At 37.5% G+C, this 12,729-nt stretch overlaps 1 protein-coding gene across 1 annotated transcript; it reads left to right on the top strand.

Moving 5' to 3' along the window:
• The first annotated feature begins 314 nt into the window (after window positions 1-314).
• On the top strand, window positions 315-12,729 carry LOC129367692 (transcription factor E2F3-like). The gene is made up of 8 exons (XM_055042326.1): window positions 315-811; window positions 3,689-3,815; window positions 4,809-4,939; window positions 5,666-5,754; window positions 6,820-6,982; window positions 7,952-8,062; window positions 8,498-8,639; window positions 9,475-12,729. Exons 1-8 carry the CDS (start codon window positions 530-532, stop codon window positions 9,765-9,767), a joined length of 1,338 nt encoding a protein of 445 aa, XP_054898301.1. The 5' UTR covers window positions 315-529; the 3' UTR covers window positions 9,768-12,729.

The following is a 12,729-nucleotide window of genomic DNA, read 5'->3' as shown; positions in this document are numbered from 1 at the left end:
TACCATAGTTACTGGCGTCCTCCTCTTTTCGCCATAGTAGATCACTCGCGCCACCCAGCGTCCATTCCTGAAACACGCAGTGCGTGACTAGTAACGTCCCCTGTTTACAACTGCCAATTAACACGTGGCTAGCCCAAAGCGCGCTCCTCATTGGTCAAAGCAGAATCGATATGGGCGGAAACTCGAGTGCGCAGGACCAATGGAGTCCGGCATGCAAATTCCGTTTGAAAATTTGCCGGGAAATCTGAGTTTCGCGGGAGGGCTCTTGAGCGCGTAAACCGTATCCCTTCATTCATCAGGCCGTTTCCTGAAGCCATTTCTAGACGGGAGGAACGAGAGTTGCGCTACTTTTAAATCCGTTGCATCTGCCTAAATGCACGTTCTTAAGGAAAAATACTTTTTAAAAATCGACCATTCAGACATTCATCTTCACGTCCGTGTGATTATTTTTGTCTCTGGCGCCACGGATTAGCAGACTTACGGGCTTTAAAGTTGAGAGACAAGAAAGGGGTTACCCCGAATACGCAAGATGAGAAGAGGGATCTCCTCGGCTCCGGACAAAGTGATTTTAGCAGGGGTTGGGGGCTCCTCTCTGGATAATAATATCATTTTAACAGCTCTCTCGGATCGTTTAAACCCTGGTCAATCTAATACCACGTATATTCAAATAATAACCACCCCACCGCCTTGTAACGTTACACAGACATCAAATGTGTGTTTATCCGAACCTCAGGTTAATAGCATTTATACAACTCCGCAACAAGCCGCTGCAAACGGAACCGGACAGCGACCCGCTCTGGGAAGACCACCGGTAATAACCTCCACAGCACATTTCGCACACATTTCTCTACTCCAGCCAGGCTCCGGTGTGATAAAACGTTAGCCTGCTAAGCTAGCCGAGCTTGTTGTTCGGGCAGCTAATGTTAGCTGCTTAGCCAGGGCATTCCCACGACTCAACCCCAGCTATGAAGCTAACTAACTAACCCAAATAGGTCGCTTAGGAGTTTTGTTGACTCTATGAGGGCAGAAGGCGAGTTTAGGTTAGTTTAACTTTCCCAGGAATGCAGAGGTGCCGTGTAACAGCGAGCTAGCGAACTTCATGGTGCTTTAGGTCCGCTTCACCTTTGCAGCCAGATGGAAATATCGGTAAGGGATGAGTAGCGTTAGCGCTGGCCTTGTAGCTGCTGTTGATGTCTTTATTTGGGGTTGATGGGGGTTGTTTGGCCGCCTGGTTTTTAGTGGGCTTATTTTTAAGCCTCCTAATTGAATACCAGCGGCGAAGCTTTCAAAAACACAAACTTCCCCACGATTACAGCCCGGCCTCAGTTTAGAAACTACTCGGCAGATCTCTCGTCGTCTCTGAAGATGCAAGCCAAGTTGAATCTGGCGTCAAACTGTATTAGCTTTGAAAGCTAGGTGGATTATTGATTATTAGACCAGAGAGGAACACAACTCGTTCTCCTTGACCTGCATTTTGAACATGTTTTCAGACGCGTTCCTCTTTGTTAATAAAGTGACGTTGTGGTGGTGCTTTCATGCCAAGTAAAGTGAAACCCAAGTTTGCTGCTTTGAATCTCATTGCACGTTTCCTGTAAATTGATCATGCACAAACCACACGCTTGAGTTTATGCAGAATTCAGGGCGTTGAGCTGTTCATTGCTATTCATCTTTCATGAGGGGAACCAGTTAGTGTGTCAGGCTGTAGCCATGACCAGGCTGAGGGGTGAGGGGATCTGCTTGGTGATATAAAATGGCTGACACTTAAACTGTCAGAGGACATATTCCTGTGTCTTATTATACATTTAAGAATCAGAGACTAGTTTTTTAAAGATTTAGACATTTCCTCAAGATACTGGCGCCCTCAGAGGTGTTTAAAGAGGAATACACATTGTTGGTTTGAAACTACAGCATTGTGGATACTTGCAACACACTTTTGAAGAAGTGTCTTTTTTTTATTCCAGTGTTTCACAATTAATTTAAATCAGATGTTATTGCAGGGATGTGTGGGACATTAACTGGGGGACGTCGTGTAATCATAACCTAAGTTGTGGTTAGGGGGAGGTGTTGGAAGAAACTGTGAAGTATACTGTTTGGGGAATAGTTAAAACCTTGACATTTACCTCATAAGGCCCATCGATTTATCAAGGTGTTTTAACATTATGCAGCAGGATGCATTTGTGCTGTTCTTACTGAAATAAGAAAAAGTGAAATTAGTTGGACCTTTCCAACTAAAGTACTTACAAATTTAAGTTGCCTCAGCTAGGTGTGAGCCTGTATGCTATTCTTCAGTGTGAGTGACAATAACATCTGAAACCTTACATTTAGAATTTGGCTATTTCTTCACTTTGTTTTGGTAGACTTATAGACATTTAGAACATGCACCTGTTTAATTTAACATTGGTTTTCTTGTTAATGTTCATTTTGTAAAATATTTTGTGCAAATACTAAATATTTTAGTATTTTTTTTCCAGCACAAGACACGTTTAACAAGTGCACATTATTTTAGTCAGGCTCTGGTGAAGTAGCCAGCTTGCAGTTGGCTTCCTAAAAGATGCTACTTGTGGCTAGTCCACACTTTCAAGTGTAAAACCTCTGTAATGCATTAAGTAGGATCAGTGTCTTCTCATAGTGAATACAGGATTGTCCATTGTTTTTTTTTTTTTTTTTATTATTATTATTTTATTTTGCAAATGTAATGCTTTTATACCACCAATTTTGTACTTTATTGTAAGCCAGGATTAAGAAAGTAGTATTTTTTTAAGCCAGCTGACCTGGATTGTGCAGCAACAGGTGTGAAAAAGGACAGTGTTTCGATAGAGACGACATAAATCTGGAACTTCAACCACATGGACAGAATGCTGAAAAATTTTACATTTTAAAACCAAATTGTACTTTTACACAAGTAGCTTCTGCACGTCTGATGCAGGTAAGGTTGTATAGTGATGGAGAAGAATGTACACCTTTATGCTGGTAGTTTTCATTAAGTGGTGGACGACAAAAATATGCACTACAATGCAGTACACAACTGTGTGTGGTTATGTTTTTGGAAAGTAATGAAACCCTCTGTGGAACAATAGTGTTGGGATGAAATTAATCTGAATTATATCTAGTATATATATTTTTGTCTTAATGGAGGGAAGACTAAACAACAATGTGGATCCATAGTCGTATTACTTTAATTCAGGATTTGGTTGGCAATCTTCTTGAGACACAGATTCATAACTTGTAAAAACAAAAGCGATAACCAGCTGAAAATATAATGTAGGATCAGAATGTGTTGACATTTTTTTGCTTTTAGTCTCTTTTAATATGCAAATATACAGTTCATGTCTCTTGTGTTTTGACACATTTGAGCCATTTGTTAGCAGGTTGAGGTGTTTCCACAAAGACTGAAAAATAGGAGCCAGCCTCAGGCTGCCAGTCACTCCATTGGACCCCGACACCAAAGACCCTCTGACTGGCTGAGCTGAAGTGTTCCAGTGAAATCTTCCATTTGTTTTGCTGTTCTTTGGCCCATGCGTGTAATTAGCTTGGATCAAAAACATACCTGTTGCCTCCTATGTAAGAGCAACTTTATAAATCAGTGGTGAGGCTCTTGTCAGATGAGCAAGAATCACCCCATTAACGAATGCCTGCCAAGTACCTAACAGAATCTCACTTCTGTTGACGCTTGCTTGTTCCCTTCCAGGCAAAAAGGCGGTTGGCACTTGACGACTCGGATCACCAGTACCAGTCAGAACCAGCCAAAACACCAAGAGGTAGAGGAGGAGGAGCTGCAGCTGCAGCAAATGGGACACGGCTTAAAACACCCAGAAGTAAGCATCAGGAACCTGATGTCTTGTTTGTGAAGTAAGGTTAGCGTCTTCCAAGTAAGATGTGGTTTAGAACCTTGGAACAGGTCCTATTATTCACTTTCACATTTTTGATAGGTGAAAATTGTCTGTACGCTGACTAAACAGCAGCAACCTGCTGCTGCTTGTGAATGTTTTTTGATGCAGAAAAAAGTTTTTGCAGGGAAAAGCATAGGGAAATTTAAAATAAAAGTATTACTTTTGCTTTTGTAAATTTCAGGTGGGAATTTGTAGAGAAAAACAAATTCCATATTGAGAATATTTGAATGTCCAGAATTCCTTCAGATAACTTATAGATTAAAAAAGGTTTTTAATTTCTTAAAGTGCATTTGTTTTTGCATGAAAATGTCTCATGTCTGCAGCATTCACAAAACCTCTTTAACAATAATTTTCATGCAAAATTCTTTCTCAACTCAATGATTTGATTGTTAACGTTTCACATCACAAGATGAGATTTTGCATTTAGAACAAACTGACCAAAGACTGCACTGTGCTTTAAAAAATATTTGTATTTTATGTAAAATAACCTAGTTTTAGTTGGAGTTAATCCAGGTTAGTCTAAATGCCAAATGAAAAAGCCATCTGAGAATTATCCCTTGACCACACGACTGTACCTGGAGCCCACTTCTGTGTTGTTTCATTCTGGTTATAATGTGGACATAAAACCCCACTTGGAGATTTTACATAGTTTGTACTATGTAAAACGTAGATGAAACTGATAACAGTCCAAGCTTGTTTTCTACGACATGATTCTTCTCCCTGCCCATCTGGCTTACAGTCCAACTTGCCTTACCCTAAGATCCTCAAAAGAGAAAAAAATTCTCCTTCTACTGTTTGATTTAGAAGAAAGTTACCACCATGAGGAATGTAGCCTCCTCTGACGACCGCTGACTTTTACACAACCTCAACAACAAAAGTACTGTTTAAATGACTTTCTTCAATTTTCACCCTCCTTAGCCCCCAAGTCTCCACCTGAGAAGACGCGATATGACACTTCGCTGGGTCTGCTCACAAAGAAGTTTGTGGATCTACTTGCTCAATCTTCTGATGGCGTTTTGGACCTCAACCTTGCTGCTGAAACCTTACAGGTGAATTCAAATTTCAGTAGAAGAGTGTGTAAGATGTAAACAATCCAGACTGATTTTAATCCATTGCAACGCGTTAGCCAGAAATATGAAAACTCGGTGTGCAAATTTAAAAACTTGGTGAGTGCACTTTAGCTGAACCAATTGGAAATGTTGCTAGAATTTTGTTAAATGAGGAAAATTGAGCCAAAATTTGTGTAAAGTACACAGATATTGATCCAACTGATCTTAGATTGCCTAAAAGGAAATATTTCGCCTGAAAGAGAGGGACAGTTGTTAACTTTGTAATGCCATCCCAACTGTGAATAATGGTGGCAGCATCATGCTGTGGGGCTGTTTCGCTGGAGGAACTTTTAGCCTCTTATTTCATTAAGTTGTAGGTGAAACTTAAAACCAATTAGATCAACTCAATTATTTTGAAACACTTAAAATTTATCATGGCAAGCACCATAATAAATTGGGGCTTTCCAATGAGATTCATTCACTGCCTGCATTTCCGTGAGACACTCGACATCTAAAGTCTGTTATATTCTCCCAGATCAGGTGTGCTTTTATCTTTATGTAAGCATGTATTGTTTTTATCTTAAGGAAAAAGGAAAAATACATTTCTCATAATTTATGATTTGTTTAAATCATTAAATAAAACTGATTTGTATGGGAAAAGTACTGCTGTGTGTAAGGTCTTGTTAAAATGAGGATTTCTCACCGGCTTCTCCTGTATTGTCTCAGGTACAGAAAAGGCGGCTGTATGATATCACCAACGTATTAGAAGGTATCCATCTTATCAAGAAGAAGTCGAAGAATAACATTCAGTGGATGTAAGTGGTCACCGTCTTGCACTCTGTCCTACAAATATACATTTGGAATTTTTTACAGAAGAACTCAGACAGTGTTGAATTTTGTCCAGGGATGCTGAATGTCTAATTAACACAGCATAACATTATTATTATTTTTTTAACCTTTGTTTTACATGTGAAAAAAAGTGGTTCACTTCTCAGGAGTTACCTACTTGAATCCACCGAAAGTCCTCAGAAATTTCATTCATGAACAAATTGGATAGTAAAGCACAAGGAACTCTGGCGACAGGCCCAGGATGTAGTAGACAAGCATGCTAATGTAAACATTTTAAGCTTTGAATGTCATACAGACCATGCTTGAATCATCTGAAAATGGAAGAGAGTATGAATGCAGGGAAGAGGGCCACTATAGGCAATCTGCAGAGGTCACTTACGCAGGCGGTGGAATTTAATGACAGAAAAATTGTAACTCATGCACTTCACAAATTTAGAATATGCAAGAATACAGAATGTTTTCCACAAACTGTATTGAAGACATACCCTGGAAAGAACACTAAACAAAATGTAATATTTTAGTCTACATAAAAACTGTTGGGTGTAATGGAAAATTAAGCACTGCATCACTCCCAACATGTCATCCTCATGCTAAGGGCTTTTCTCCACAAGCAACAAGAAAGCTGCTAAGAACTGATGAAAAGATGACACTAGGTACTGAAACTGAACATTAACTTGTTAAAGGCTGAAAAAGTCTGGAGAGTTGGTGAGAAGGTCATCTTCCAGCAGAGCATAGAGCTTAAAAATGCACCGGGACCTAAATGTGAATCCACAGACCTCTCCAGAAATGTCCTGATAACATGCTTAGGAAATATTTAAGCTGTTTGATTAAAAAGCAGTGGACCAGGCATGCATTTTAAAGTTGTAATGCTGAAAATGGGGCCACTGCTTGACGTGTAAAGCTGTCATGACCTCAAAAGATCACAGATGTACCTGAAATCTGTAAAGTATATTGTTACAGGGGCGGAAGACATGCGTCCTATACTTATAAGATTTTTGTTTATGGAAATTGTTTAAACTCTGTTTTCTCAGGGGCTGCAGCCTGTTGGAAGTAGAGGGGGCTCTGAGCCAAAGGCAAAGCCTCACTGCTGAGGTTTCTGCGCTGGGTGAAGAGGAGCTAAGGCTCGAAAAGCTCATACAGAGATGCAGCCTTGATATAAAACAAATGAGCGAATTACCAGGCAACCAGAAATATCCTTTTATTTATGTGTGCGTGGATTTGAAAAACTCTAAAGTGTGTTTTATGCTGCCTTCGATTTCTTAAAATATCATGGTCCATCAGGTCAGTAAATGTTTGATTTAGAAGGATAATTATATATACCACAATTCTTCCTCAAAAAGCTTAAATTATATATTTCTTTTAGAGAACACAAAAATATTGTTTTCTTAAAAAAAGCAAAAAAAAATCCTTTTTGGGGAAAAAAAACGGTTGCATACATTATGCACTGCATAGAAAACACTTTTTTACTCACTGACAGGCTAAATGTTTCTTGCTTTTTTATACATTAACCAAAATTACACTAAAGATATGCTGTTTCCTCAAGGCTTCACATTTGGGCTGTGTTGTCAGACTTACAAAAATATTCCTCTTTGTATCAAAAGTCATTAGGATCAAACACTTTGCTTCATATAGATGACAAAATACGACCTTATAATTAAGGTTTGTGTCAGTTTAAGCTGGAGTCTCTTTTTCCTATATTTATAATTGGACATTGTTTAAAGAGATGAACAGTCAGATGCACAGTCAGATATAATTTTTATTCAAGGATGACCAAAATTTATGGTCAATTTTTATTTTTCCTGAGTTCTTATCTAATGTCTTTATTTTTTACTTTTCTTCATGTCACACAGGGATGCTTTTTGTTTATCTGTGCCTGCAAGTAGTTATTGTGAATTAATCATAGCATAGTTTTTGTTTTCCCAATTTGTCTAAAGCTTTTAAATGTGAAGAAAGGAATTAATAAATATCTAAAAATGATTCCTCATTCTGGCATTAAGCAAAAAAAGTTTTAATCTGATATGACTGTAAACAGCAAAAGCTTAATCTGATATAACAGCTGAAGATATTTGGAACAGTAATTTGTTGTTTTACGGTGTGTATCTTGTTTCAGCCTCATATGGCTATAGTGGGTTTTTCCCCCTTAACTCTTCTGTTTGCACATATGCTTATATAACGTATCAAGACATCAAGCAGTTGGGGAGCCTGAGAGACCAGACTGTAATTGTCGTCAAAGCTCCAACAGATACCAAACTGGAAGTGCCCGACCCTGATGAGGTTTGTACAAGTACTAACAGACTGAATTTCTTTGTTCTTGCTTTTTCTTCTTGCTTTGAAATGCATTTGCCAAATGATGAGGCTTAACTGTTGATAATGCTTGTTAATATTGTATTCTGCTTTAAAGTGCTGCTGTAAGTTGTGGACATTGTGATTCACAATTACATAAACTGAATAGAGATTTTCTTTTTCTCAGTCTGTACATCTTGGAGATGTTGTGTGCAACTTTCAAATGAATTCTATAGCAACATCACAATATTGCTGGGGTTCGTTTTCATGATCTTCAGCTAAAAATGTCAAAGTCTGCATATGTTGGCAGTTCTTACAGCACATTTTTAAACTGGTGTAGAAGTTGTTGCCTTTGTCGTTTGACTAAATTTGTTGTAAATGCAGTAATGAGGCTTGTATGTCTGAACTCTTGTTTCCTCTCTCCAGAGTCTGTCTGTCCACCTCAGCAGCACAAAGGGTCCCATCGAAGTGCTTTTGTGTCCAGATGAGGAGAACGACATGAGAAGCCCTGTAAAAAATGGCAACACTGACATTAATGGCAACTCGCCTTTCCTGAAAGTTGTTCAAGGTTGGTGACAGATATTTAACAGCAGAAGATTTTTAGACCAAAATACTGTCTCAGTTGTTGCTTATTTTTATACGTATTGGTTTAAGTTTTATATTTGTACAGGCTATATAAGAAGGAAATATATAGTGTTGTAGCTCTCACAAAGTATCTGTTTTTTACATTTATTAATAAAGGAGAAACTGATACAAAGTAGCACTTAAGGTAAAGACATTAGGTAACTGAAACATAAATGGTGTCAATTTCATAGTAGGTATCAAATTGGTGTCCAATTCAATATTTTCATCTTGAGGAAACCTCTGATAAAAGTTGTTAGCTTTTTCATTGGATGTTAATAGCCTTGTAATTTAAATTTGTCTTTACCTTTATACATATTTTAAACAGAAACTGCAACTGCTATAAATATTGACAAACCATTCTAGGAAATAAAAGAAGTATCTGACAAAAAGGAAGCTAAAAATAAACTACAAACAAAAGAGTAGGTTGTTCAAATCAAAGTCGGGTATTCTTTGCATAAACATGGCTTTACTGAATCTGAAACTTAAAAAAAAATATATGTATATATATCCCATAGCTTTGGGTTTTGTTGATTCACTTAAATGAAAGATTTTATAATCCTTATCAAGTGTTTGTTGGGACAAATGACAGAGTTGTGCTATTGTACTTTTCTTTCTGTCCTTATTTGTTTTAGCATATATACTTTCGCAACAAAAATCAGAAACCTTGCCCTCTTCAGTTTGAAAGACTGGTGATGAAAATGTGCATTAATCTGAAGTTATTGTAACATATTAAAAATATTGCAATGCCATGTTTTCCCAACGTTTGCACTATTTTTCAGATTCCAACTGCACGACCACTTCCCCCAGCACTTTCCTGTCTCCACCCGCATCTTCTTCCGCTGTGTCCGTGACGACGCTTTCCCCCATCTCATCCCCGTACACCAGCCTCCTCCAGCAGACAGAAGACCAGGTCCCCTCATCCCAAGGTCCCTTCTTAAACCTTGTGCCTCCCATCTTGGAAGATGACTACCTGTTAGGTTTGGAAGATGACCAGGGGATCAGTGACTTGTTTGATGCCTGTGACTTTGATAAAATGCCCTCGCTTGGTCTGGATGATCTCCTGTGCAGCTAGCATCCGCTGAAAGAAGACTGAGATGAAACACAGAGGGCTTTGATGGTGTATTTCTTCTTTTTTTTTTTCTTTTCCCCTGTGAGATGTTTTTACACAGGTTATAGAAACATGTAGGCAAAGGGAATCGGCTCACCGTATGATGCAGTGTTTGTCATTGTACAGAGAAACAATTTGAAGGAAAACACTCCACAAATCTTGGCATTATTACCCGTGTCCTGATTGACTCATTTGAGTTTGTCTTGGCGGTGTGATCACACAAGTCCATATGCAGGAAATGGGAACCATTCAGTTTTTGTTTGTGTGCATAGTTTTAGGTTTATTTTTATATTTGATGAGCCCTCCCCCCTCCTCCCTGTGTGTTTAATGCCAAGTGCTGTGAGTGGGAAAGTCTAAAGAGGTTTTAACAATAGATTTCATTCAATGATGGGATTGAAGGCTTATATTGTTTCTTTATAAATGTGGCACCATGGTGTGCAAATTTAGAACATTTCCAATGTTAAAAATGATAAAAAGCAAGGGTCAGGAGGAGGTTCAGAGTTGCCTGTGTATGTTTGAGCACCATTCTCCAATTTCAAGCTGCATGTCCGACTGTGTTGGTGCACAAGTGAGTAAGTAATAGGTGCTCTTGAATTAAAACAGATTAACTGGAGTTGGTCGTGTAGTGATAAAGTGAAATTATAACTGTGCAATGATGTATGCAAGACAAAAGTCTTGTCTTTTTGAAGTTGCAGAACCCCCAAAACAAAAAGAAAAGGCCATAACCCTCCTGATATTAGGGGTTGAGCTAAAGAAGCACCTAAAGTACCCAAGGGTATACACTTAAAAATCATCTGCAGTTCATACTTTTTTGATACTTTGTAAATTGCTGATTCAAATTGCTTCAGCCCTGCTGCTGTCCTGTCGCCTACAATTACACTGTGTTGGAGTTTGAATCAAGTGCAACGCAATGTACTGCATGTGTGTGTGTGTTTTTTTTCTTTTCTTTGACTTTTTTTTTGTTTGTTTTTGTTTTGGAAGTTTTAAGAATTTTGTACTTTTAAAGATTTTAATACTTCAAATGACTTAATGATCTGGCATGGAACAAAAACAAAAAATCAGAATGAAACTGCAGTATGTGATGGGTTTCCCCAGACACATAAGCATTTAATATTTATGACAAATTCTGCTAAATTCTTAACCCATGGTTTGGAATAAAACCTTGTTTAATATGGAAGCTGCTTACATGTTGACCCCCCTGGCTTTTATTGATCGTTGATGATCCTCCTGCTGCTAGTGTTGACGCTTCCCACCCCCATCGCCCCAAATTGACTAATGGATAATTGTGTGTACAGTGTGAATGAGTTGTCAGATTATGCCAGCTGTGTGTAAATTCATGTACAGTTTTCTATATTTTTGTCAATGCACAAGGTACTGTAGGCTACCTCTCACTCAATGTTAGACTGTCGTAGTAGAGCATAGAGGTCAATGCCATAATGTGTGAAAATATTTGAATTCCCCTTTTGTGATAGAAGTTATATAATTTAGCAGTGGGTTGAATTTTACAACCTGAAATGTTAGCGTGAAAATACCCATGCTCTTATACCAGTTTAATAATGTCATGTTTTAATTTTCATTCACAGGGTGCACATTTGATTGGCAAAAGATTAGATTTATTGAAATTTGTTGGTAGATCATTTTTATAAGTTATTTAGCCTATGTTTGTTTGTTTTTTTGCTTGATGTGAAAGCAGAAAATCTTATACACCCCCAAAAGCAGTTTCTAGTGATCAAAATGTAGTATTTCAATATAATTCACCTTTAGCATAATGTTTATCTGCGCTGATGAACAAGTAAGGTCACAGAGTTCCTAAGTGTTGGAGAGGGTTAAAAAAAATAAAAACCTGACGTTTCCAAATCTGAAAAGGAGTGAAATGCCATCTACAACACTGTTGAATAGACAGCCAACTTGAGTAATGTTGTATTTTGATTTGTTAAAGCTGCACATAAAAATCAACAGTCATATTTTTTTTGTACTCAAGTCCCCTAAAATAAATTTTAAAAAATCCAAACGTCTAGAAATGTAAGTGATTAAAATTGTCGAATTTTGAAATGAATATTTTAAAATTTTCTATTTTAAAAATAGGAACTCTGTGATCAGGACTCAAATTTTTGAATGCCAGAGAAACGACTAAAAAAATGCATTTTTCACTTTATTACAGAGTGCCAAAATTGATTGATTCTAAGGTCAACCCGAAATCTTGCATGTCAGGAAAATCCAGCTTTATAATTGTCTCTGGAACATCAAATAAATTAGCTCAATTGACAACATAGTTTATTTACAATTTTCTGGGTAGCATATTTGTATCAATGTATTGTTTTATGTATTCACATTTATGTCCCAGTTTAATTCTTAAACCTCTACACCCCACAACGCAGTTCATGTAGATAATCTAATTCTGCATCCATTTCAACCAACAATTTATATGTTGTATAAAACCTTTTGTTTGGAAGATGCTGTACTTTTGAATAGATTTGCTAAGAAATGTTAAAGATTTTAAAAGCACCACTAAAGGATAGCATTTTGTACTATAATCAGGGACTTAAAATCACAGCTTGTCATCTTTATGATTTTGATGCGTGATTTAGATCTTGCAAACATAATTTGGATTATTATAAGAACTAAAGTCCAGACCGAATCCATGTCTGGCTGTTCTATGACTATTAAGCTGTTACCAAATACATAGTTGGCATAAATATTCTTCAAAGATTATATGGAAAAGAAATTGATAGGAAAAACCCAACTGTAACAATGATATCATTGCTTGGTTTCACTAACCAGAAAGAAAAAAGTAATTTGCAGGTATTTTGCAGTTTGAATGCATGGGGGTCAGTGCTGTTGAATGTTAAGTAAACTAATTGGATGTTTTTGATGTGCGTCATTGAGTTCTGAATTATTCCTCAAAAGTGAGAAATTTAGAATTGTG

This window comes from Poeciliopsis prolifica, unplaced genomic scaffold (genome assembly GCF_027474105.1).
Source record: "Poeciliopsis prolifica strain line A6 unplaced genomic scaffold, Auburn_PproV2 SCAFFOLD017, whole genome shotgun sequence".
Lineage (NCBI taxonomy): Eukaryota > Metazoa > Chordata > Actinopteri > Cyprinodontiformes > Poeciliidae > Poeciliopsis > Poeciliopsis prolifica.
Note: the sequence above shows the minus strand (reverse complement) of the source record. Positions and strands in the feature narration are given on the sequence as shown.